The 27246-nt window shown below is 46.5% G+C and overlaps 1 protein-coding gene across 11 annotated transcripts; it reads right to left on the bottom strand.

Annotated features, from left to right (window-relative positions):
- Positions 1-7195: 7195 nt before the first annotated feature.
- CNR1 (cannabinoid receptor 1) lies at positions 7196-25996 on the bottom strand. 11 transcript variants are annotated; one of them, XM_029999069.2, is made up of 4 exons: positions 25741-25996; positions 18283-18375; positions 17780-17836; positions 7196-12725 (listed from the first exon to the last, which is right to left on the bottom strand). In XM_029999069.2, the coding sequence occupies exon 4, from the start codon at positions 12662-12664 to the stop codon at positions 11243-11245; it is 1422 nt and encodes a 473-aa protein (XP_029854929.1). In that variant the 5' UTR covers positions 12665-12725; positions 17780-17836; positions 18283-18375; positions 25741-25996; the 3' UTR covers positions 7196-11242. The 11 variants fall into 11 exon arrangements, with proteins under 11 accessions (XP_029854929.1, XP_029854950.1, XP_029854912.1 ...); XM_029999090.2 differs by lacking the exon at positions 25741-25996 and adding an exon at positions 25347-25590; XM_029999052.2 differs by lacking the exon at positions 25741-25996 and adding an exon at positions 24739-24947.
- Positions 25997-27246: the final 1250 nt, after the last annotated feature.

Below are 27246 nucleotides of genomic sequence, written 5' to 3'. Positions count from 1 at the left end.
GTTGCGAAAGATTTCAAGTGCCTTTAGATATTAGACGTTGCCAATCTATGCTGAATTAACGAGGCTTAGGGTGCCTGAAGTTGGCAGATGGTGGGATTTAGGTCTGCTTATGGCTCGTGGCAGTACAGGACAGGGAAGGCATCAGGCAGAGTTGCCTGTGCAGGGATGCACAGCCCCAGCCCTGTGCCTGTCCTTGATGTGCGGTGTTTCATGGCATTGTCTTCTAGCACGCATGCGAGGATGGCAACTTGTGCCAGGTAGTTTCCTTCCACCTGCGCCAGCCAGCATTCAGAAAGTGCTTCGACTCTGCTCTTTGAGCTTCATTAGCAGGCTCCAAGCACACATCCCCAGCCAGGAAATCAAAGGCAGTAAATACATTCAGACTTTCAAAGCAAAGTCAGATACTGTGAGAAGCACTGGAAAAGACTGTGTTTGCAGGCTGCTGAAGGCAGTGGGGAAGGAAGAGGCGATGCTGAGTGCTTTGCAAGACCTGACCCTAGCTGACAAGCCATCAGCCTCAAGGTTTGGTTTTTATCTTGGAGCCCCACCAGAGGGGTTGAGATGTGGTTTGCTGTGTCACTCCCAAGTCTCCCCTGGATCCCTGAGCTCATGGATGTATTAGAGAGAAAATACCTGTACTAATGCATAGTCCTTAGATCTTGGTCTTCTGCAGACCTCGTGGCCATGGCGTAAGGTCCTCCCTTTGGGCATGTGGAGAGGAAAAGATGAGGCAGGGAAGAACCCTTCTTTGATGTTGAAACATTTTATTTTTCAGGGAGGAGGGACAGCTATTTATTTACTTTTGATGGAGCCAGGGCAAACCATTTGTTTGATGGATTAGGCAGTTAGTTTTAATTTGTCAGGTTGCCTAGGGTACAGGACAGGCAGGTTAGCTGGAGCAATTGTCTCTATACAAATGGAAAGAATAATGTCCTGAAAAGACAGCATTAAGGGGACTGCTCTCTCCTCTGCAGACCATTCCACAATACTTACCCTTTAAATCCCAGTCAAGTCTCTTGAGGAGACCTGAGTTAGCAGTTAGAAGTAAAGGTTTGTGTGGCCTTTTAGCTGCAGACTAAATACTGCTCTAATAATGCAGCCTTTGACATATGCAATGCTGGTTTTTTTCCTCATAGGAATTGTTCGATAAAGGCTATTTTTTTTTTTGTGCTGTTGCTAATACCTCAAGCCTCTATTATCATGAGTTGCCAGGTGTAACAGCAATATATGTAAAAACAGGCCATTAACTCAGTGACTTGCAAAGGAGAATATTATGAGTCTACTCCTCTTTGGCCAGACAGCTTACACATTACTGGTAATGCCTGGCTTGTTTGGTCCCCAGTTTAGGTTAGGATGGCTTAAGGGTACACGAGGTACACACATATTATAGTGTGAGCAGAGGTACAGCCTGGACTGCCAGAATGATGATGACTACCAGCTTCCCATGTGCATCTTTGCACCCCAGGGAAAATGTGGGGTACTTTGCCCTCCTGTGAAAGGATATGGTTGCAATTACTTTTGTGGAGTAAACACATCCACAGCTCCGCAGTGTGACTGACTGATGTATGACTGGCCTCTGTCGCTCTGCTTGTGAATGTGGTAGAGCTCTTGTAATTTAGAGCAGCTTCTCCTCCAGATTTATTTACCAACCCAGCCTCTAGAGAAGATTGATTTTTTTGATACAGAACTAGACAGTTTCTTTTTTTAACAATACAGGCCTGTAAAATCAAAGTTTGACTTGTTTTTTCTACAAGTGAGCATTTCCCAAGTGCTCATGCTGTCATTGGTAGGGATTCAAATAAAATTTGAGGAGCAAAAAGGCACCGAGTGCTCATGCTGCTGAAGAGGTTGTAGTGGTTGTCCTGCCTGAGTGCCGCGGATGCACCTGAGATGTAGTTTGCTTCCACAATTGCCCACCAGTTGGTCAGCAGCTCCTTCTGCAAAGCATCTCCATGCCTCTCTGCAGCGATGAGAAACTAACTGCTTCAATTCCCAGTAACTTATCACTTTGATTCCCAGTTAGTAACAACATAGAAACAGATAGAGCAGCACAGAGAGGGGCAACATGAAGCAGGCAGTGAGAGGAGTTTACCCCAGAGGTGATGGGCACCTGTGCCAAGGGGTGCTCACACCGCGATACGAGGGTTGCTGCAGCACCAAGCTTGCCCTGCCTGCCCTGGGACTTCGTGTACCGCTGTGGAGATATGTTCACCATGGCATGCCCGGAGCAAGGTGCGCCCGCAGCGAGTCGGCCACGGGGCTGGTAGCTGGAGGGATGATTTGCATGTTCTGTCCATCCACCTGCGCACGGGGATTTCCAAAGACTCAACAGGAGCGCAGGTATCTTTCAAGAGAAGCAAAAGGCAAAGGGAATTTTCCAACCCAATGGTTACTTTTGTTGTTGAAAAAAAAAAAAATGTATTCATGCCAGCAAAGTCACTGGCACTGAGAATGGGGAGAGTTTTCTTAGCTCTGGTGAGGACTTTGCCTTTGAAGGGCACAGATGCAGCCCCTGCAGCTTTGGTTCTTCAATGGGCTCTGAAACTCAAGTTTCCCTCAGCACTCCTGTTTGGAAGTGCAGAACACTTTTAGACTGTTTTGGTAATGAACAACAACACCCTGAAAGTCCCATTACACTCTTGGCACGGCAGGAACCCGTTCGATGGAACTGTTGAGTTGCCTGTGTGACAAATCCTGCACCAGTTCCCAGCTCTAAAACCCAGGTCATGCAGTCTGGAAAGGATCTGGCAGGCATAACATGTCCAAAAAAGAGAATACATAATGTTATTTTTTAGCTGGATCAGTTCAGCTGGATCTGACTCACCAGGCAGCCATGCAAGTGCTTGTGTTGGCATTATGGAGGAGGCAGCATAGAGAGGAGAAGGAACAAACTGCCAGAGGGCAAGGGACCACAGAAAATGTACATCAGACCATGTTCTCATGCTTTCCCATTGTTCACTTTCCTGCAAGAAACACTTTCCTGTTCATCCCCACCTCCACACTCTGCTCTCTAGAAGGCAAGTGCCCTGTTCCTTTTTGAGACTTCAGTCTACGCTTTCATAGTCAGCAGAAGGATTTAAGCCTCAGCAGGGGCCAGCTGACACAGCAGCTAAGATTAGATCCCAAACAACTATTTAAAAACCTCCTGTAATCAGCAAGAAAGGGCAAAGAGCAAAAGCGTAAGAATAGAGCGGCACTGAGTTTGAAGGCCCCCTCTGTCCTTTCTTATGATAGCCAGTAGCTTCACCATGTCTGCAATAATAAAATAAAGCATCTGCAGGGCCCAGCGGTATTTTGAATGGGATTAAAAAGAAATGAAATGATGGACACTCTCACTTCAAATCAGGGCTGAATGTCTTGAATGAGAGAACCCAAAAGGTCTCAGCTTAGATATCTGTTTAGGAGGTCAGCTGTTGGTCACTATAGGAGCGGTCCTTTCCAGCACCAGATGCAACCGCTGCCTGCATTGCCATTGAGTGAGACAACTCAGTCTTTTAACTAAGCTAAACTAGATCCTCAGCTTTCCCAGGGGAAAATGAGGTTAAATGGTTTACCTGCATGTATTGCTTGCACAGAAAACTATCTTGGCTAAACGCCCAATTTGTAGGTGGATGATGTGGTCTTTTTTGAGTCTTTTATGACATTTTGCTGTTAAGCTACTCTTCCTGTAATCTATCTATAAGGACCGTAGATGTGTGAGGTTTTTTATCATCTGCACGTAGCCACATTTTGGTCAGCTCCAGGATCCTGAGTGAGGAACACCAAAGCTGAAAGTGGAAGCTTTTCTTAAAGAACTGTTTGGGGTAAAAAAGCAGATGTTCAAGCTATGCACAATTCACACTCGTGGCTGATGAAGCACAGGCAGGAAGAAGCCAGCTCCCTCTGCAAGTGCCTCGCCGTGGCCACTAACTCTTACGTGCAACAATTTTGGCCATGTCCCTGCCGAAGAGCCCATCATCAGTTGCCAAGGTGGGAGTGGGGAGGTTTGAACCTCAAGCTTTCCTTCCCCTGTGGCATTGTCCACCCAGCACCTCCCAAGCTGTAAAGGGATGTAGGACGTGCCTGGGGAAGGAGCGGCACCCTGGAAGGCTTTGCTCTTTTCTCCATCTCCTACTAGAAGTGGCAAACCCTCTCTCTTCTCCTCCTTGTCCAGATCAGTGTTTTGCAGTGCCTGGGCGCCCTGGCCCCGCTGCTGCAGGCAACTCAGAAACACCACCGGCCACGTGCGGAGAGACTGTCCCTCCCTCTGCCAGAGCTGTCAGGTTTTGCTAGTGCTACAATGAGAATAAATAAAAACTCTCAAATAAATAGGAAAAGATAAGGAGGCAGATAACTGTAATTCTCATGACTGATAGTATTACTCAATTTAGACATTAACATTCTAGCTAAAGCTTTAAACCTTGGATTTACTGAGCATGCCTGTTATTAATTTTGCCCACTCAGACTGCATTCGTAGCAGGTAGGTGTATAATTTAAAAATGACTTTGAATTAGGTTACAAGTTAAGCACGGCAGAGACAATGATTATATTTTTTTTTCCCAGGCTGCTGCTGAAAGGCCTTATAGGATTTATTATTACCCTTGTGAAGGTTTGGGAGGACTGTTTACTGGATGGATCCATAGCCTGTATAATTCCCCACATTCCTCTGTTAAAATGACACCCCTAATCCTTGTTCCGTAACTAAGAAATGATGCATAGTAGGCCCCCACCTCTGCATCATTACCCTGTTAGCTTTAGAGCCTTTCTTTTCAGAGTTTCAACCACAGATGATTATTCTTCACCCCTCTTGATGAGGTTTCTGCTCTCGGCCAGGTTACAGCAACCACCAAGCCCTGCCCCGGAGGACAAGGACACCGTGGGGGAGTCCCCAGAGACCCTCACAGCATTACACACACAGTGGCTTCAGGAACAGCCTGCCACGAACAAGAACTGGGGAGTTCCCAGCTCCCTTCCCTTCTCCCTCTCTTCAGCTCAGTTGAAAGCGGGGTATCCCTCTGATGCTGAGCCCTCGAGGGACTTTCAGTGAGGTCCATGGGGAAAAAGAAGAAAGGGTCCAGATAGCAATGGTAAGGCTTGATCCATCCAGATATGGCTACAAATGGCAGAAGATATTTCCCCTTCGTGAAATCAGTGGCTGTGAAGTTGTTTCACTTTATTTATTTATTTATTTATTATACAAATTGAGATACTTCTTTATTTTGGGGAAGGATTTTGAATATGTGTGTGGCCCGTTTTTACCACGCACACACATAAATGCATATATATGGAGAGAAGGAAAGAAAGCAGCATCAAAACAGCATCAGTGGAAGCGGTCAGGAAGCGACTCTGTCAGCATTACAGAGAGCAGTTTTGTTCATGATGTTCTCTACCCCATCTGCACACATATGGATAAATAAATTGCTTCACTCCCATGACAAGTCCATTGAACTCCTGCCAGACTTTATGATTCTGCATTGACCCACCAGAATTCAAAATAGATTATTTTGGAGGTAAAAAACCCCCAATGAATATAGAGGCTGTTACTCATTCTGTCTAATCATTGTTTTAATGTCAGTGAAAATGCAAATACAATGGAATATAAAATTGCACTTTCCAAATGCAGACTCATAGTTTGAAAACCTGGGGTAAGATATCATTTCTGCTGAAGTCAATAAAAAATTCTTAGTGACTTTATTGAGACAGGATTCCATACCTTAATATGCTTTAACATTAAACTGAGTGCTGCTCTGAATACCAAAGATGATTTATTGGAAAGCAATACCAGGGCATGTCATACCTAGTCATTAAGATTACCTTGGCCTTATCACTTTTTCTCCTAAATGAATTTTAAAGATTAGTATTAGATGACCGTTCATATTAAGGAGCCCTGTTAAAGGCAATCATGTGTTTCATACATTGTGCCGCCATTTAAAGAAAACTCTTTATATCCATTACCTAAAAAGACCAATGGACAAAGGCAGAATGGAGGAAGACATGTATTCCAAACTGTCAAATAAACCCCCCCATTCTTTCTTAAACACAGGCAAAATGATGTTTTTCTCTTCTTTTATAATCTGTTCCCAGATATTATAATTTTCAAATCAAGCCAAAGCTGGACTTTCACTGAGGACAACACATATTTTTTTTTTTTTTTAAAAGAACAGAATGCAGATGTTTTATTGATGATGTGCATGCATGATGATATTGCGACTTCTTGAAACAACTGTCAGAAGAGCGGAAACAGTAATGGATGTTAACGTGAAAGGCTGAAATCATGACAGTATATTTGCCCGCACACTTCCTGAGCTGGTATAGTGTGGGAAAGCAGTTGCTTGGAAAGTTGTCATTATTTCCTCTTGTGTTGTTTAGAATAGACTTACAAACACAGTCAGGTGTTACCATCAAGAGGAACTGTCGGTTTGTGGCAGTATAGCCCCTATTTTCTAGTGAGCATGCAAATAGAGTGGGAATTGTCTCCTGGCTGCTTTGGAAGTGACAGCTTTCAGCAGAAATGTTCAGACTTTGTCCTTTAAATGTAGCATGCAGTTCAAGATTAAGAGCTAATCTTTCATTTCTAGTTGCTTTTGTTTTGCCAAGACTTTCTCAATTCATCAGTGACCTAATTTTTAAAAATACAGATATTGTGGCCCAGCCATGATCCAAAGCCCCAGGACACGCTCACTTCATCCCCTAAGGACCTCCCTGTTTTCAAACCGTGAATGTGGAGAAGGAAAATTGCCCAAGTAACATGAATCTGAGATTAAGTCATACGGAAAACTGATCCTTTGAAATGGGCAGGGACCTTTCTACAGCATTTAGTGGGCTTTGGGTTGGGCGTGTGGGACCACAAAGAGATTCTAAGTGTTTTTTCAACCTTTCCTTTCAGTTGTGGATGTGCAGCGGTGGGAGCACTTTACTGTGCCCCGTAGGCAGTGGCATGGCTGAGCTTGCTCTCCCTGCACAGCTTTTGTGCATCCCTGTTGGACCACTTCACCATGCCCCCCCCCACAACTCTGCCCCCACTGGCACTGGCCAAAACTAGACTAACTTTTTGTTCGTCTCAAGCCCTTGATTACATTTACAACCACAAAAAACTAATTTAGGTCATCGTTGCTGTTGGCAGCACTATTTTAGTTTGTATTCCTTTCTTTTGTGTTTTGTTTTCCTGAAGTATATGGGTTTGTCTTAATGTAACATCTCTGTGCAAACATATGCATCTGAGGAAGGCAAAATCGATTTATTGCATTTTGGCTAATACAGAGGAAAGGGGAAATTGCCTACATAACGAAACAGGCGATTCAGTTTTAACTATGTCATTTCTCTCTTGTCTCCATAGTACTGAATACACAAATATAAAATATATCATCTACCTCCTCCTTCAAACATATCAACGTACAATTAAAACCCACAAAGCTTGACAACCTGTTGTCAAGTTGTTTAAGCAGTTGTTTCAGAATCTGACAGACAAACTTATAAACAAAACGTAGAGCACCAGATTGTGGGATGAGGCAGCATCATCACGTGGCTTCCTCAGTTATCTCAAAATTTGGAAAACAAAAAAGTAGAGGAATACTTTTTCTCCTTGAATAAATAACAGTTTAATTACATTATAGAAATAAAATATGATATGGTAGGAATACACTGGAAATCTTACAGAAATACTATTCTGCTACTGGTAGGTAAATGGTCAAAGCTACTTTTCATGACAATCTGAACTGTACTTGTGTACAAACTATTATACAGGTTGCTAATGAAAAATATTGCAGCAGTTGCAAGGATGTTACCAGCTCAAACAAACATCTAATGATACAATATTCTTCTAAGAGGAAGTAATAATGTTAGATTTACAGACAATAAAGAGTTATGTTCTCCACTTTGAAACACTGGAAATAAAAAGCTCAGGTAATCCAATTTCTTTACCTCATATTATCACAAGGAAAGATTTTCCCTTCACTATAAAACAGCATCCCAAGAGACCCTGTAAACAGTTTATTCAAAGGTAGCATCTGAGATGTCACAGCAACTTCAACAATTGTCCTAGTCTACAATTACAGACTTTTTAGGCCACTGCTTGTACAGATGACTTTTTTTTATTTTTCACTTATTTACATACATTCAGCCCAATAACAGCAGGTAAAATGCGCTGTCTATCTCACAATAGACACACTAAAATTTTTATCGAAAGGCCAGTGCAAGTGGATAGTGATTGCACAGCATCGAGGAGATTATATTATACAAATATACAATTAGACTGTTGAGAATCTAACTCTGCACACATATGACATAGATGGTCTTCTCGGTAGATACGCAACACTTGGAGTTGGTACGTATATGTAACTGCAACTATTGTTGGTTGGTCGATGACGACGGTGTGGGTGGCCGTGGAACACAAGTTATCGTTTGGCTGTGCTATCACTAAGTGAAGGTAGGCAACTGCAAACTGGGAATACCTAAAGCTGAAGTGTAAGTACAGCTTATCTTGGAACGGCAGATTTTTCTAATGAAAGAGTAGTTCTACTTAGTGTGCAACGTGTAGGGAAATTGTTGCCACCTCTTTAATAAATGGTTCCAAGTGAACCGACAGAGTTCCCAGAGCTTTAGAAAAACTCATTATGCAAATGAAGATACTGATGACAGACAGTAACATTTCACAGGATGCTATTTCTTATTATATCAGTAAGCACCAAGTTAAGTGCCAAGACAGCCCCATTGTCCCATGATTTATCATGTAAAATTTAGAACTTGAATGCACAACGAAAGTCCACGAAGTTTGCATTTAATTCACAAGAAGACAGTTTCAAAAATGGCTCTTAAAACACCTTTACACTTCACACGGGCTTTCCCTGCCTCCTCCAAGAGGACTGCTTTAGGACGGACTAGACCTCGACAGGAGAAAGATCTTTCAGAAGGAGAACTCGCACGTCCCCCGGGAATCCTCTGCAACCCGCCGGTTTCGGCCGACTGCCGCGGCCCCCTCGAGAGCGTGGTGCCCCGTCCTACCTCCCAGGTAAGCTGCAGGGGAGGGGGGGCGAGCAGGAAAGTACCCCTGCGTCCTCCAGCCCCTGCTCAGCACCTCGCCCCACCAGATCTTTCAGACGTGCCACCCCTCGCCGGGCCCGACCTTGGAGCCGCTTGCGGCCCCGCGGAGCCGCTGGCCGCAACGGGCCGGGCTGAGGCATCATCAGAAACGCCACGGGGACACCGCGGCGGCCCGAGACCCGGGGCTGCTGCCCCCCGCCTCCCTGCGTACCCCCCCGAGGACGGGCGGCAGGGCAGCACGGATCCGGCTCCGCTCGCCCGGTGCCACGGAGGGGGTCACCCCTCTCGCGGCAAGCATCGGCAAGCTTAGCTAACAGGCTAAGCCGCCTTCGCAGCTGTTTCGGCAGAAATCGGCCAGAAGAAGGGTGAGGAAACGGCCCAAAAAAGCAAGGCAGCAGAGGAGAGGACCCCAGACCTTCTGATGCAGAACAGAATTACAGAATATCCATGCCTCAAAGACTATCCAGTGACATGCTCCTCGTGAAAGTCCCAGGCTGCAGAAACAATCCCACCACGGAACAGTCACCGTTTTCCTTCAATAGCTCCTTCCTCAAAGCTGACAGTGTCAAACCTTGTCATCTGTATTCTGGTTTCACAGTGAGACTCAACCTCATTTCAAGCAATCAGATTTGAATACTGATGGCCTTAAAACAGATTATAATTTATTTCTGGCTTTCTCTGTTTTCAGGAACACCACTGACAGCCACTGCAGTTGTCAGTGCAGGCTCACGCCACGCTCTGCCTCTTGTTCCCCTTATGCTCAAGTACAACTGAAAGGTCGCTCTCTCTAGCACGTGGATACACCTCTCAGAGTGGATGCGGATGTTCTTAATACGGTACTTTCATCAGTAATCAGTTGGAAGAACTCAATTTTAGAAACAGAATTCGTGTGCAAAGCGTGCAACAAGAAATACAGTTTACATTTGGTCATAGTGTCCTATCTTAGTTATGCTACCATGACTCACACTGATTAGTATACTTACACACACACGCACACACGCACACACACATACACACACATAGATATTTATTTATATACACGCTCACACAATAAGAAAATGTCTAAGTCTGACAATATTTCCTCCTCTTTTAGTGAAGACGGGAGTTTGGCATCTCAGGCTCTGAATCTGCTTAAACCTGGGATACAGGAATGCGACACACTTCAAGTATACATCGACTGCACAGTGATAACATCGCACATTGAGTCTGACACATGCTGTCTTCAGTGGTCCAGCACCAGCACGTGGCTTCAAACCAGTTGCCTGTTAAAGGAGCCAATATCCGGGACCTTCGCTTTTCAGTGTTCGTATTCACTCAACGCCCAAGAGCAGGGCGATAGTCTGTACAACCATAAACGTCCTTCTGTATAAACGCAGTGGTATTTAAAAGTCTGAACCAATGCATTCCTCTCTTACTTTCCTCCTCTATTCCTTTGTTGCTGTTACTCTCGTATGCATGTGAAAGTATAAAGGTAGTGGGGAAATAATTTTAGTAGAACACAAAGCCTCTCCTCTAAGTCCACAGAAGACCACTAAAAGTGTAAAATTTCCAAAATAGCTCATAGGAATTCTTCAAATACAGTAAGTGTTTTCAATGGGGTTTACATATCACATTTCACATTACTTCCACGGAAGTCTACCTTATCACTTTGTTTAATCAGACAAATATCAATAACACATAATAAAACAGCATACAATTCACAGGACACGACACGTTTTACAAAACCTCTAAAACTCAGCACTGCCGCTTTTGGAAAAAATCAAAAACTCTTATTACTTACAGACGTGAAATACACTTCACATTGAAATGAACAGCATGATTACAAGGCTTTTTTTCTTATTTCATGGTATTGGTTTAGGATGCATTAGTTTTCAATTAGGTTTCACAATTTTTCTTCGCAGCCCCAAAAGGAACCATTGCTAACCTGGTATTTTCTCTGTGCTCTTTCAGGAAACTTACTATTATTCAGTAAACACTTTTTGAGAAAAAAACTTCTGAAAATTTAGCTTGAATCCCTAATTGTAAAACCTGAAGAACTGGCTGATGGTAATGCTCTTAACACAATCATTGCTTAGCTTACAATGACAAACCAAAAAAATATTACAGGAGGGTACAAACACGTTAAGCCACGGGTTTGGTTTTCTCTGTTGCTGATTTTTTTTTTCTTTTTTTCTTTTTTTTTTTAAACTAACTCCTTTCCTCGCAACGCTGAGAAGTCTGTGCCTTACAACGCTTCGGCAGTCGTGTCCGTGGAGACAGACATGGTAACTTTGGCAATCTTAACTGTGCTCTTAATGCAGCTCTCGGCAGCCCTGTGCACGTTCCCCGCGTTGTTGGCGTGTTTGTGCTGGCAGTCAGACTCCATGCTGTTATCGAGGGGCTGCGCGGTTCCTTCGCAGGTGGGGAACATGCTGCGGAAGGCGTGTCGCAAGTCCTTGCTCCTCAGAGCATAGATGATGGGATTCACTGTTGAATTCAGCAAACAGAGCATGCTACAGAAGGCAAAGACAGTCTTGATGAGCTTGTTCATTTTCCCAAAGACATCGTACACCATGATGGCGAGGAGAGGGCCCCAGCATATGATTAAAACGACTAGGATAAGGACCAAGGTTTTGGCTAACCTGATGTCCATTCGAGTTTGATCGGGCCTAGTGATCTGTACCTTACCATCCTCCGTAGACTGGATGATTATGCTTTTCTGTGTGCCCCGCTGAATCATGCGAACAGCGTGGCTGTGAGCCTTCCACAGTATGTACATGTAGGCATAGACAATGAACAGCAAGAGGACGCTGGTGACCCCGATCCAGAACATCAGGTACGTCTCATCGATGAGAGGGAAAATGTCCGAACAAACGGAATTGAGCTTTTTGCAGTTCCAGCCGAGCAGAGGAAGAACAGCTATTACAATAGCGATGGTCCACATCACACAAAACGCTACGACAGCCTTTGGTCGGGTAACAATCCTTTTGTAAGCTAGTGGCCTGTGTATAGATATGTACCGGTCTATTGCCGTGAGGAAAAGGCTACCTACGGAGGCGGTGAAGGAGGCTGTAACTCCACCCAGTTTGAACAAGAAGACGTTGGGGCTGTCCTTCCGGTGGAAAACATGGAAATCCACAAAACTGTAGACAAAAATCACGCTGCCCAGGAGGTCGGCCACAGCCAGGCTGCCGATGAAATGGTAGGAGGGTCTACACCGGAGGCTTCGGGAGTGGAGGATGACGCACAGGACGAGGAGGTTCTCCAGGACCGTGAAGGTGCCCAGGGTGAGCGACAGCACGGCGATGGCCAGCTGCTGGCTGGGGTTCAGGATCATAAAGCACTCCATATCCATGAAGTTCTCCCCACACTGTATGTTCTCCTCATTATCCTTAAACGTGGACAGGGACTTGTTGTAAAACTCTGTGATGTTGACCTGATCGGAGGGAATAATGCTCAACAGGGGATCATCTCCCGCAGTCATTTTTTCTTGGAAAGGATCACCCCTGAAGGAAGAGAGAGGGAACTTCTGGGGGTAGTATCCCAGCTTGGATGCCATGTCGCCTTTCATGTCTTCGTACTGGATATCGTTGGAGCCCACGTAAAGGAGATCTGTCGTGATTGTTCGGAATGTTGTATCTGCGAGGCCATCTAGGATTGACTTCATAACCCCAGTCTTGTTGGTTTCAGAAGGACTTGGGGGAGGGAAAAATGCATTGGAGGAAATCCTAGAAGGGGAAAAGATCAGACTTCATTAAGATAAACAGGGAGACGAACTCCACAAACAACTTAGTTCGACTGTGTCAAACAAAATCAACCTTTCGCTTGTATTCAGTGCAGGCCTAGCCTTTGCCACCTGCGGGAATCCGGGTGAGTCGAGCACTTAGAAAGAAATCACCCAGATTTCACTAAAACTGAGTTACGCTAAGAAGCGACGTGAAAAACGGAGGCACAGGGAACTGAGTATTCCACAGGAAAGTAATTTTCATTTCTCATCAAAACCTTCTGAGCCACTCCACCAGAAAGGTATTTTTCTCTAGATCTGAACTTGGCTTCTGATTGCAAAGTACCTTGCTGACCAATATTCCTTGGGCTTGCTTCATTTAGATAATACCAAGTGCCACTGCAAGAGCAGCATTAAACTGAATCATCACCTTCATTGCTTTTCTTTCAAAAGGCACCCAGGGTTTTGAAAACCTGACAACAGAGAGGGGACAGGGAAAGAGCCATGCACTCTTAAGTTTCACAGTTCGCCCCGTATGCCTGTATATTCAGATTACCCTGTTACAGCAATCTGAGGTCTACTAACATCCTGCATTTGTTACTGCAAATTTATTAGCAAGGTATTTCATCCACAAATATAGGGATCTAGATATAGCTTCATTACTCTACTCCTTCCTTCTGCTAAGCAAACCAAGGTAAATGGGATGTTTGGGCTATATGGGGGAGGCGGGTTGTTACCCAGCCTTGTCCACAGTTTCAGGAAAGGTGACGGGCACAGCTAAGTCAGCGAGTGCACCAGTGATCCGTTCTGCATAGATCAGAAGCCTCAATCAGGGCAGTTCACGCTTGCCTAGAAAAACATGGTGCCAAGTTTGGGTCAGAGTGCAGCTCTGGCCAAAACTCCAGGCAAAAGGGACCAGGAGCCACTGCTCCTGTGAGAAGTAGGGAAATGTAACTTGTCCCACTGGGGACACCCTCAAAAATATTCTGTCCCCTCAGAAAGGGGGAGCCCAGCAGAAGGTCCTTGGGTAGCCAGTGGTCTCTGAGTCCCATCATGCCCAGCCTTTGCTCATGGATGGTGATTAACTGCAGGCTGCAATTCCCGGTCAGGGTACCCTTGAGAGAGCACCCTCATCAGCATCTGAGCATCTTGCATGCATCAACATGTAAGACAGGTCTTACAGCTCTTCTTATGCTGTGCTCCTTTATATAACTTTGCCCATATAATATGTCTTGAATATGCACTGAACATCTGCTTTAGGGCCCCCTTCCACTGCCAGAGTGGCTGAGAGTGGTCTGAATGTAAAGAAGACCCAGAATCACTGCTTTGGTGTGCTACAGCTATTCTGCATCTGCTATGGGACACTTCGAAGCTTACATCAGCAACAGGAGCAAAACCAAGCTTCTTCATGCTTTGAGAACGGAAGAAATTGTTTGTGACACTCAGGAAATCCCAGATGCCACATATAGGCTTGTACTGACTTAACCTGTTCACTTTACACAACTGACAATAAATGGCCAGAAAGGCCACGAAGGATTATCTGCCAAAACCCAGAGTACTGATCACCCCAACTCCTAAAGAGGAAACTTGCACAGTAGGTACCACAGCTGTTTTCCCATAAAAACTGAAAGAAAGAAGAAAAGGGTTCCTCTCTACAACAATACCAACACTTAAAAACAGAAGGAATCACACGCATTTCCAAAACAAGCAGAGATCATCTGGCTGATGAGATATTTATACTGCACTTACACATAGCATCTGAACACTCACAACTTTTTCCACAGTTCTTTAAAGTTTTGCATTTGATTCAGCGGGTCTGGACATTGAGTGTTAAAGGGAATATATGAACCTAGACGTCCAGAAGACACTGCAACTCTAGTGCTGCAAACAAGGATGAGTACGAACAAGCCTTACCGGGATAGTCTAACACACAATACACACTGGCTGTGTCAGCTTTTGCAGACATCGTTTGCTCAGCAAATAACAACATAATTATTAGCGAGACAGACAATATTAAGGAATTTAATTTTGAGGGTGTGAGCAGTCAGGGAGGGAAATGTGACTGAAGCACACATCAAAAATGAACAGCAATAATCCAATACGTAAGGCACTTTTCTTCCAGAAGGTGCTTTACAGCTGTTCCTAAGAGAATTTGCAGATGTTACAAGATGCAAAGATGACCCTGCTGACAACTGACAAATCTGCTTTGGGTGAAGTCTGGCAACTTTAAACTTGGCATTGTAACACCAATTTAAAACCAGAAGTGACGAATGTGTTATTCATTCGAAAACTACCCCAAAAATATTAAATAAATCAAGTAGTTCTAAAACCACGTAAAGATGGCTGTGGTGTTCTCTGTTATTCCAGCTTATTTCTGACAGAAGAAAGACAACCATTTCAATGATTAAAGCCACAGCCCCATGTCAAGAAGATTACGTTCGAGTAAAGCTTCAAAAATTGTATGCAACTGAGCACTTCTGCTAGACAGACAAACAAATTGTTAGGAGGTAGCTGGTTCCTGCTGGAGTCATGTTAAGTATAGACTTCCTCAGAATAAGGTGCAAGCCGCCATGCAACCCCTACCTTTGTTTGAAATACAAATGAAAGAACACAAATTCCTGCGTGCTCTTTTGAAGGTGGCAGTGAGTTATGTGACAATATCACTATGCATGCATATGCTATGCTAACAACACGGTTAATGGGATCAGGAGAGGCAAGTCCTACTCTGAATTTCAATGATTTTTTTTCCCTCTGTATTTTTACATTGAGATTATTACAGTAATTTCTACCTTATTTTCTCTGCAAAGAGAGTTTTGTTTGAGAGTACTTGGGAGTTCATTAGTGGTGTAGTTTAGGCTTTGGGGGATGCAGCTGACATTAATTTTGTTTTTGTTTGCTGCTGGGAATATCATAATTGGAAATTTCTAGCAGTATGTGTGCATGCACCTATTCAAGTAGCAGTTGATTTTTATTAAAGTTGCAGTAAAACAGCCATTCGCCCGATCTGGAATTGCACTTTACTGGCATTTTGTTTATTTTAATTTAGATACTGGCTTGTCCCGGTATAAGCTACAATACTGAAATGCACTGAAGCGATCAGTGAGGTTTTCCACAGCTGTCTAGTGAAAACAAGACTGGGCTTTTGGCACTGCAGTCGTCAGGAGAGTCCAGGTCACAGTGTGAGGTGTTGCACGATTTGACATAGACTGAAAAGCCAATGGCAGAACCAGCGGTCTAGTTCTTGGTCTTTTCGTTCGGTCAGGTGCACGTGCCGGTGCCGTACAAATTTTGGCTCTGAGCTCTTCTGTCCGAACCCAGAGTGGCGAGCAGGCAATGCCCGCGAAAACTGGACAGGCCACGCCACGTGGCCACGCTGCTCTTTGCAGTTGGCTTCAACCCAACCCAACCCGATCCTGCTCAGGACCCATGACCGTCCCTACATGAAATACCCTGGGAGCCTCTGTGGCTTCTCACAGCCTCCCTGGAGGACAAGGGTCCCCTGCACAGATCCCTCCTCTCTGGACGGGGCTGGGGAGACGGCCGTGTGCTGCAGCCAGGTCCCCTACACGAAGGGCGGCAGCGAGGGAGGGGAGCCTTTGAGTCCGCTCTTCCAACAGAGCCTTTGAGTCTCCAAAGCTCTCCGCTTCATCCCTTCCTTAAATGAGCTCTATTACCTCACTCACTTTAAAACAGCTTTAAAAAGAACCGAAGCATTGATTAAAGATGAGGAAGAGCCCGCGCTGATGCCGGCACTCAAAATTTTCGATATATTTCCATGACTGCATGCAGCAATTCACAGCAAGTAATGAATTATGATTACGGGTAAGGATTAAACAATGGATACAACATTTCAAGCATCTTTTATCTGGAAGACCAAAACCAGAAAACCCGTAGCTGAACACCACTTTAGACTTTCCTCCCATCAGCGGGCAGCTGTTGATGGGCACTGCCGGACCAGCTGTGCAAAGGGACTGCCACTAGATGGAGCGGCTTTTACAAACACACCGCTTAGCTGTCTGCAGAGACCTGCATTTCACCTCCTCCAGCCCTTTCTTCCAGCCTGCTTTACCGGGGTTCAAACACAGGAGGTGTTAAACATCAGCTGAAGGTTGAAGACACAACTTTGTAAGGCTCTGCCCTCAAAGCCAAAGAATTAGTGAAGAGGTGAGGGGGCAAGTCTTAGTACTGCCCTCCGCTGTGTGGTTACACATAGCCTTAAAAAAGCTTGGACGCTATCAGAATATGAAGACCCCTTAGGTAAAATCTAAAACATGTGATACGTAAAAGGCTGCTAACTCGGCTCGGACAACAGGGGGAATTATACCTCCCCTGGACTTCTTGTTGGTCCACAGGACCAGTTCACTCGAGGAACAAGAACGCAACTTCATTAAAATGCTATTACCTACCTTCTCCTGTTGTTCTGGGGGAGAGGGAGGGCTGGAAAGTTTTTATTGTTGTCTAAAGAAAGGGCCGAATTTATTACCATTTTCCAACCAGGATGATTGATAGAGCAATTTTAATAGCCTGAATAGAAATAGTGAATATTTGCGTTCTTCCTTGGAAAGTAATTATGAGCAATACAATGATGCTACCGATAACTGCAAAAATGTTGACGTGGCAAGAAAAGGAATCAAAACAACAAAGGGAAATCTGCAATCAAACCCTTCTAGCTTCTATTTTAGAAAATATTTTGATCTCCATGTCTATACATTTCTTCTATGATACCCACAGCTAATTAAGAACAGGCTAAAGGACAAGTAGGTATAATTGAAACATAGTTTTTGAATGCGTAAAAATATGTAAATGCATTCTCCTTGCTTACATGTTATAAAGCTTGTAAGTCCTTCAGAGAAGAGCTTTATCTTCTAAGTTTGCATAGTGCCCAGTACACTGGGACTCCTACCAAACTGGCTCTGCAAAGTACTACCACAGGAGAAACAGCAGTAATTTATACTCCTGCGTAGTCAGCTGAGAGAAATGAGATCTACCATAGTAACTGTTGGCCTCCAGGAATTAGAACTGTCCTATAAAATGAAAATTTATATGGCTAATAATTACCTTATCCCATATGGCGATGAACGATACTGCTTCGAGGACAGAACAAGGTTTCTAAGCCTTGGAGAAAGAAATGCGCAGTCTGAGAAACGGCACTCGAAGGCTCGGGAACACCGAGCAAGGAAAAAACACATGTTGAGAAGAATGTGAAAGCAATGTTACCCCTATCCTATTTACTGTTTTACTACTCCATCTCCAACACTGTGCTACTCCTAGGCTATAAACAGCAAATATGCTGTCACTCCTAATTCAGGAAAACTTGCATTCACTTCGGTGGGAATTTTCTCTGCGTGAGGGATCGGGAAGGACCACAGACACTAGGAGAGGAGCAAATGAGGGATGCTGTCTTCCAGTTACAGCAAGGCACTATTGGCTATGGGGTAAACCAGGGCATGCAAGTACTGAACCAAATTTTGTTCTTATGTAACGTGATGATATCTTTGGCAAGTTGAACCTTAATTAGCAAGAAACAACAGCCACATAGTTATTTATGTTAATTAACATACCGTTTGCATGCTAGCAGGATAGGGGCTGGATTGTTCTAATTTGGGGGCAAACTGCCCCTACGTGACACACGCCAGCATCCAGCAGCTGACAATCTGAACGGCAAAAACAAAACAAGGGGGAAAACAGAGCGTTAATCAGTGACCGACAATGTTTTTAAAAGAAATAACATCATTTCCTCCCTCCAAAATTTTGTTGGCGAGATGTGTGTACCAGTTTTACCATAGGTGACTTGCAGGCACAGAGAAAAGAAGACTGTGCCTTACCTCCCAAACGGCCGGGGCATATGCGTCTGTCTAAGATCAGAGAGGTTCAAAAGCGAGGTTGAAGACCTGGTTTGGTGCGGGTGAAGGACCCGAACTTTGCCCTCCTGCAAGCCAGGTGAGCGCGCTGGCAGCCCCCCTGTTCTGCCGCCCGTCTCTAAACCGCTCCAGTTGTTCCATGTGGGATCAAGAGTTAAACATCCAGAAATAAAGGCACTAACTGATATTCCAGCAGGCAGGGTGCACACGTTGTGACTGAGAGGCTTAGATTGAAGCCCCTTCTCTGAATTAAGCAAACCAAGGATGTGTCTCCCACATCCCACCCAGCCGCAGGGGGAAGAGCAGGGACAGCTGCCCCATCTGCCTGTGAAAAACCCCCAAAGCTCCTGAGTTCGCTCGAAACTCCTCAGCTTGTGAAATACAGCCCCCTACACACACATTTCCTACCAAGTCGGAGACAAGATGAAGTACTGAAGTCACAAACCAGCAAGGGGACCATCAGGGTCACGTTAATGGGAAACTACAGCTAGCTGGTCTGCCTGGCTTTCGGGAGAAAGGAGGGAAGGAGGAGGTGGCTATCTTAAAACAACACGGGATTTTAAGATCTTTCACAGTTTACTTTATACATCTTAATTTCATGTAAAGACAGAGTTTTGGGAGAGGATGAAGAGGCTTGCTGAAGTATGAAAGGCTCAGACGAAAGGGAAGCAGTGAAGCAAGAGTGACCTGGTATTTGCTTAAAATCAGCCCCAGTTTAGGGACCCATTTCCCAACAAAGCAGAAGGAACAGGTAATATGAAAAGTTTGATACAATGTTACGGTATTTACATTTTAAAGAAAATGGAAGAGAACTCATTAATCTGGTCAATTTTGAACTCTCAAACTTTTTCTTTTTCACAAAAGGGCTTATCTTGGATTTCAATATTCCAACAGAAATTGCTTCATTTCCAGCCTCTTTTCTAGCGATTCTCTAACGCCAAAAGGTGCAGGAGCTTACTGCTGCTGAGCAGAATTGACATAAATGTTAAATGGAGACAGAGAAGCCCAGCCAGGTGCAAAAGAGATGGGGACTGAACAGTCAGTCTCCTGAAGTACCTAGAAGAGACAGCAGCTTAACACACAACGTGTAGTTGAAGGGAGAGAAGTCATTTGAAAGAGCAGAGCAGGACATAAAAGACCCAGGCTCCACTGGAGGCTAAACGCTAAAGGTCCCCAGAAGAATGTAACGTCTAGAGGATGAAACTGGGGAAAAAACACATTGGGGGGCGGGGGGGAAGACATAACCACTCCAAGAAAACAGCTTTCATGAAATGGCCAGAGCAGAACAAAAAAGGGCACGATTTTTTTGCAGCGGAAAATATAAGTGAACTTTATTAAAAGAGTAGGGATGAGAGACAGAAGGGTAGCAAAAACATCAGGCTCCAGGGAGAACTCTCATAAACTGCACAGAGTGCCTGTCTGCCTCCGCCCACGCAACAAACTGTGGCCGTAACAAGTTTTAATCAAGGACTTTGTGAGATAGCAAGGTAGCAAGGAGATGCTGAGAGCAAAGGTAATGCGGGTTAAGTGATCGGTGTGAAGGGGATTGGGAGGAGAGAGGAGAGATAACTACTTTCCTCATACAGGGAATAGGACGTCTCCAGGTGAGACGGGAGCAAACTGGGGAAAGGTAAGAGAGGAAGACCCAAGTGGAAGGAGCCACCGGGAGTTAGGCATCCAGATTTTAGGGAAAGAGAAGAATTGCCTTTGTGATCGGTGTGGGGAAAGCAGATCAGGCGAAGGAGAAAACTCACGAGAGAAAAACCTCCCTCCTCTTCTGAGCTATCCGAACTTCAGAGACACCTCCGTAAGCTGAAGGATATAGCTAGTGGGATTTTCAGATCTCACTGTAAAGAAAGAACTGACCCACTGTTCTGCAGGCAAGGACTTGCTCTTTTGAAAGTCCATTTCTGATGTGTATTCAAACAGCGAAGGAAGACGCACAGGGCTCTGAGAAGCCATCCTCGGTAAGGTCACGGAAAAGGACAGCGCTGTACGCGCTGGCACATGGGACTGAGCTGGGGACACTCAGGAGAGATCAGCTGAGCAAATCTGGCCAGGGACATTAATAAAAATCAAACTGCTTAAAGAAAATGAAGTACAGGATACGGCCCTCAGAGGTGGAAAGGAAGAGAAAGGGCTCAAATGGAGCCAGTGGGTGACCCATCCAGCGGGTAAGCACACCACAAGGGGAAAAGGGAAGAGGGGTTTGCAAGCAATGACTGAAAGTTAGTGCACAGAAAGTCAGCAACACATCGCAAAGCAACATCCCTTCTACCTCAGTCCTCAGGAGTCTGCTTCTCCCGAAAATTGTTATTAGGCCACTAAGTACTGGCAGTGCTCAGAAGCTAGGACAGAAAGGCTTTTGGTAAAGGCGATGTCCCACGCCATCAGCATTAGCAAAGGATGAAAATATGCACTCCAATTAAAAAATGTAAAACATTCTTTCATTTCTGGAGCTGTCTGGCCTTTCATAAAATTTAAATAAGCTCAGATAACTCTCTTCATAGCTACATTCAGAATATAATGATATTCAAATATACTGCCTTCACACACACAAACAACTTGTGAAATTATTTGCCAGCATATTAAGCCACTACACCAGATTGCTTGGCAATGGTGCGTGTCTTCGAAATATGCAGATGCTTTTCTTTTTTAAAAAAAGAAGAGAGGGAGACCAGAGGAGAAGTGAGAAAGAATTACAGTAGAATCCGATATCCAAGTAGCCAGAACAACAAATTGCGGAGAGACTCCAGCCAAAATTACACCAGATTTTGAGAAATAGTTAAAAGATACCAAGGGATGAGTTATGACTTTTTCTTTGTGTGTGTGTGTGTGTGTGTGTGTGTGTATATTTCTATGCATAAACTCACAGATAGACATACACAAACACATACACATGCCTAGAGAAACAACTAAAGTCTCACAAACGCTGCAGTAGTGTTTGTCATGCGTAAACTCAAATTCCTGGTACCAGAGGACAAGGAGATGAGACAAGCTAGAAGTGTAGGTACAGAAAATATAGGCAAGATGACTGCTGACTACCTTTTTGAATTCCCTTATACACAGCCTTCCTGCGGAAAAGCAAGAATCTAAACCAAATACATCTATCACCAAGATCCTGTAAAAATTATTTTGCATGTATATATACATATAGGTAACCTATATACATGCTCCAAACCTATGCCACCTAATTTTCCAGGCACATGCATAGTCTGGACTCCAGTACTGCATTGCTTAAAACAGAGAAAGAACTGACTAAAACCAGTGGTTTCTGAGAGCATGTTTCACATTCACCAAAAAGGGAAGGTGGGAGCCCGCTAAGCCCCTAAGCACAAACTTTTAAATGTTTCCTGAAATGCAGAAATATGAAAATTACTCCAGTGAGGTCTGAAAGGGAACTGACAGTATTCCCTACAGAACTGCTCCTGCTCAGTACTTTGTAGTGAGTAAACACGCCTTTCTTAAGAATATACAACTGCCATAAAACAGGTTAACACAGGATGAGGTATTATTTGATACCATCTAGTCTCTATCTACACAAACAAAACAACATCTGAAATGTGTAACACATCCAGTTTCACCAATAGTCCAGCCAAAGTCTAAGGAGTGACATTATACTAACACACACAGTAGTGAAGTATCTATTTTATCTGTAATTTGGATGTGGGTAGCTTGATCAAAAAAAGATGTTCCTACTGAAGAGAGGCAGAACCAGGCTTGGTGTATGCATCACCATAATGCCCCTGCATGAGGCACAAATGGCAGAATAAAATGTGCTCCAACCTTATGTTGCAAACCCAATCATTTTTCATGGGCAACAATGGCACCTTCGGGAAAAAGAAAAAAAAAAAGTTCTTTCTAACGAGAAATTGATTTATAAGTCATTATAACCATTTCGAAAGGACAGGTCGTGGCTGGTTTCAGCAATCATTAAGAAAGCCCTGCACTTTCAAAGAGCCTGAGTTCTGGGGAGGAAATTCTTATCCCACCGACAGCGATCGGATGTGCACTTTTTGCAGCAGTACAGTGTCAGTCTAGAAATGGAGACGTAAAGAGCAGTACTGAGAAGACAGGTTGTCACATTTTTAAGTTTGCATTAACAACAAATGCTGTTGCTGTCTATTCTGGCACATTTGCAAGCTTGCTTTTAAGTACGAGGGGCTGGCATGCATTTCCACTATAGATAGGAAAACAAGAGCAGCCTTGTTATGATTAAAAGGGTCTATTTCCCTCTGCCTTCTGTCTTCTGTGTCCATCTGCACAGCTGCTTTGAACTTGGCCAAATCCCAGTGTTAGGGTCGTCCGCAGTACGTATTTTAAATCAGCAGCAGACTGTGCAAATTTGCTGCTAGAGAAGAGAAAAATCTCCAAATTCTCACTTACGTGGTTGATGCGTGGTTTTGTAGAGCATTCATCATTATACACAGCCTAAACTACTTGGGAAATTGCAGTGAAACATACCTAAAATCATTTACTGTTTCAGGAGGAGACTCGGATAAAGCCAATATAGACATCTGCGAAGAAATGGAAGAGCAATCACCGTCGAGAAAAATTAATTCTGCGGATGCCTAGGTAGCCGATGGCATGACTAGTAAGAGGTCATGAAGTTTGCGTCAGAAAAGTTGCAGTAATTTCTCTTAAAATGTGCAGAACTAGAGAAACTAGGTGAGTGGAAGACAGCGCATGAGACCTGCAGAACCAGGAATGGCAATGTATTTGTAAAATTACTGGGCAATACTAAGTGATTACATGGGTTTGGGTTCTCCCTTGCCTCTTAATCTCCTCACGTACCTCTACTCAATAGAACGGAAAGCCATCCCAGCTCTCCCTCTCTAGCGCGTAACACTTTCAGCACCAAAATTCGCAGCAGGATGACAGTCTGCAAGCATTTTGGGATGGCCCCGTTAAAGGCTGAAAGTCAGAAATTACTTAAAAAGAAAAAAAAAGTTATTTCATTTCTAAACTTCTGTTGCCCAATCAGAAACCTGTGAACAGAGAAAGGGAAAGAAAGGCTTGCATTGGCTAAGACCTGCCATTCCTTCAGCAGAGCATGAAAGCCCTTAATGGGGTCCTTTATGCAACTGAGCTAACATAATTCACCAAAGAACAACAGCCAGGATCAAAGGCGCCCACCGGCTCATCCTTGCAATACTATAACCTGCTTCCACCTTCACCTTGAGTTTTATAGGTATTTTGATTTGATTACTGTGGGTTTAGGTGTTATCGAATGGTTGACGAGGTAAATTCAGAGCAAATAGTCGATTTCTTTACCTAGCCAACTTTTTTTTTTCCCTGGCAATAGATGCCTGCTGGCTCAGTCAAACAGTTATTGCTTTTATCAATTCTGCTTTAAAATGTTTTTTTTTTAAAATGGTTCTGCCTCTCATTCCAAAGACCAACAGATAATAAAGCAAAGCTGTTCCTGACTGCTACAAAACTAATTTTAACCTCAAGCAAATCAGGAATTACACATTCATCTTCTAAACTGTTTAAAGATGTTACGTTCATTTCTTTTACGGCTGATTTAATAAACTCTGCCTGCATGATAAATATTCCTACTATAGTCACACGGTTTTTTTCCTTTCTTGACAAGGGAAAACCCATGCTAGCAGTTGATACGAGGTGTAATCCAAAAAGAATTAAGCACACCCATGTAATTTCTGCAATGTTGTACATTTTGTTACTAAATATCATATTAAATATCACTCGGATCCTTTGCATGATCTTGGTACATGTGAACAGCAATGCCACCCCCAGCAGAGAATGCAATATTCCTTTAAGAAAAGGTGAACAATAACAATGAGAAAATAAGACGATACAGCTAAGGAACAAAAACAAAAAATCAAACATTACTACACCTTTAACAGGTTAAAAAAGCCACACCACGTTTTTTTTTTTTAAAAAACTTGTAGGTACTCAAGAAGGAGTATTTTGTTATCTGGCTTTATGTTATATACGTCCCTTTATCTTCTGAAAGAAGACAACATATGCCGAAACTGTTAATACGAACATTTGCTGCCATACAGAGAATAACACTGATGATAATTTTAGAGAAAGAAGGAAAACTATGGACTTCATCTTCTGACACCATTTTACTTAATCGAACTGAAATCACAGTAACGAGCTCTCTCCCACCAAAGGCTCGGTACATACCTCATCCAGGGGTGTTCTCAATGGAGATTTGCAGGCGTCTTTGAGACAAAAAGATGCCCATTTAAAATAAGCCCATCTGGTTACCCAGAATTATTTCTCAACAGCTGAAGATTTCACATGACAAACACTGCGTGAAGTTTAAAAAGCTCACTCTTTTTCCGGCTGTTTTCCCCCCAGACCTCCGAATTTCAGACAAAAACAAACCAACCCACCAAAAACCCTACCGGGATATTCTGAAGATGCTGGATGCCTAAGTGACATCTAACGGAACATCGCTGCGCACACCACCACGGACCGCCTTTTATTTCGGTCCCAGCCTCAACGGCAAGAGTTTCGGGAGGAAAAGCGCCCAGGGAAACCGGCCTGAACGCCACCCGCCGTCAGTCCCCGCTGGGTTCGGACGAGAGGAGAAACCTCCGATGCCAGAGAAGGTCCTGCGGGAACGCGGGCGGCTGCCGGCTCCGCGCACAGAAGAATAGACGCGTGTTCACCAGAACCGCCACCAGCCTCCCGCACCTCCGCCCGCCCGCCGCCGGGCTCTCCCCCCCCCCCCCGGCAACCGGGGTCCCCCCGTCCTCCGGCCGGGCTCGCGAAAGCAAACCACGTACCTCGGGCCACCGGCTTCTTCTCCCGGGTGGCCGCGGGCCACCCTCCAACTCTCCCCAGCCGCCCGAGGCGGCGGCGGCGCGGGGCCGTGCCCGGGGCAGGGGCGAGATCCGCGCTCCTCCCCGGCGTCGTCGTCCGTCCCCGTCGGGTCCCCCCCACCCCCCGCAGCGCGGGGATCCCGGGGAGGGATGCTCCCGCAGGCAGCCGCCTCTCCGCCGTCGGGGCAGGCGGTGTCACCCCCCGCACCACCACCACCACCACCACCCCCCCCCCCCCACACACCCACGCCGCCAACAAACTTTGAGGGGGACGACGGCTACCCGGCCCCCGGCCGGCGGGGCACCCGCCGCACACCTCCCCCCCCCCCCCGCCCTCCCCGCCCCGCGGCGTCCTTACCCTCCGCACGGCACCGGCCACGTCCCCCGCCTGCTCCGGCCGCGCCGACCCCCGGCAGGGAGCGGGAGCGCCGCCCCGCCCGGGCACCCCGGCACTGGGGAGCGCCGAGGAGGCGGTGCCGGCGAGGGGAAGGAGGAGGTGGGAGACTTCTCCCCCCCCCCCCCCCCCACGGCTGCCTCCCCTTCTTCCCTTCCCTCCCCTCGGCGCCTCCTCTCCGACCACCGCCGCCCTCGCTCGCCGGGCTCAGGCGGCGCGCCGGGCTCCGCCGCCCCGCCGCCGCCGCCGCCGCCGCTCCATGTGCCTCCCGCCCCCCCAGGCCGCCGCTGCCGCCCCCGGCCGCCCTCCTCCTCCTCGTCCTCCGCCGCCGCCTCCGCCCGCCGCCGCCTCGGCGCGGGGAGGCAGCGCGGGAGCCGGCGGGCGCCCGGCGCGGCTCCGGCACACGCCGCCGCCACCGCGTCCCCCCCCCCGCCTTCCGCCCCGCTCCGGTCCCATTTATGAAGCCCGGCTCCCATCACGTGTCAGTGTGCCTTTTGTCCCGGCCCTGGCAGCGCCGGGGAAAGACGGGCGGCGGCGGCGGCGGCCAAACTTCGCCCCGGGGGAGGGACGCGGGGACACGGGTAGGGGGGGGGACGGGACACCGCGGGGTGGGTGGAGGCGGGCGGCAGCGGAGAGCGGGCCCCGACCGCCCCGTCCCGGGCCGTGCCCCGCGCCCCCGGCCGGGCGGCCGCCCGCCGTTCGCCCCGCGGTGGGGCCGGGGATGATTAATGGTGATTAGCCCCGTCGTGCCGGCGCTCCGCCGAGCGCGGGGGAACCGGGCCGGGGGAGAGGCGGCGCGCCGGGCCTCCAGCCAATGTGGAAGGCAGCGCCTCCTCCGGCCCGCGGGGGCGGACGGCGCCTCCCCGCCGGGGACGGGGCGGGGGGAGCAGCGGGGCCCCGCCGCGGGGCCCGGCCCGGCCTCCCGCCCGCTCCGCCCCGCCGGGGGCTGAGGCGGGCGGCCCCGGGCTCCCGCCGGCGTGGCGCGGGGGAGAGCGGGGAGAGGCCCCGCACTCGCCCCGGGGCCTCGGGGTTGGGGCGGCCGGGGGCTGGGGTGCGTTGGGTTGGCGGCCGTTGGGCCTGAGGCCGTGGCTGCGCTGGCGGGGCGTCCCTCGCGGCCGAGCCCCTTCCCTGTGCCCGCATTTCCTGCGGAAGGACGGAGTTTTGCCATCGTTTGTCGCCCTTTTCCTCGCCATCCTTGAGTCCTGCCTTGGGTGTTTCGGGGCTTACACCACAGCCGTCACGGCAGCCCTCGGGAGCGCTGGGGAATCCCTCGCCTCTGAGGGACGAAACGGCTCCGGAGGCGGGCGGGCAATGGGCAAAACGGGAAAGCTGGGCTTTATTCGACAGCCAGTTCCTAAAGACTCTTAATATCCAGCTGGCTGTGCTCAGCGTGCTTCTGCCTCTGCAGTGTCATAAATATGTATTTGCCTTCACACATATTAATACAGAACCTTGATAAATATTTATCAT

Source organism: Aquila chrysaetos, chromosome 2, assembly GCF_900496995.4.
Source record: "Aquila chrysaetos chrysaetos chromosome 2, bAquChr1.4, whole genome shotgun sequence".
NCBI lineage: Eukaryota > Metazoa > Chordata > Aves > Accipitriformes > Accipitridae > Aquila > Aquila chrysaetos.
This window is presented reverse-complemented; position numbering and strand designations above follow the sequence as displayed.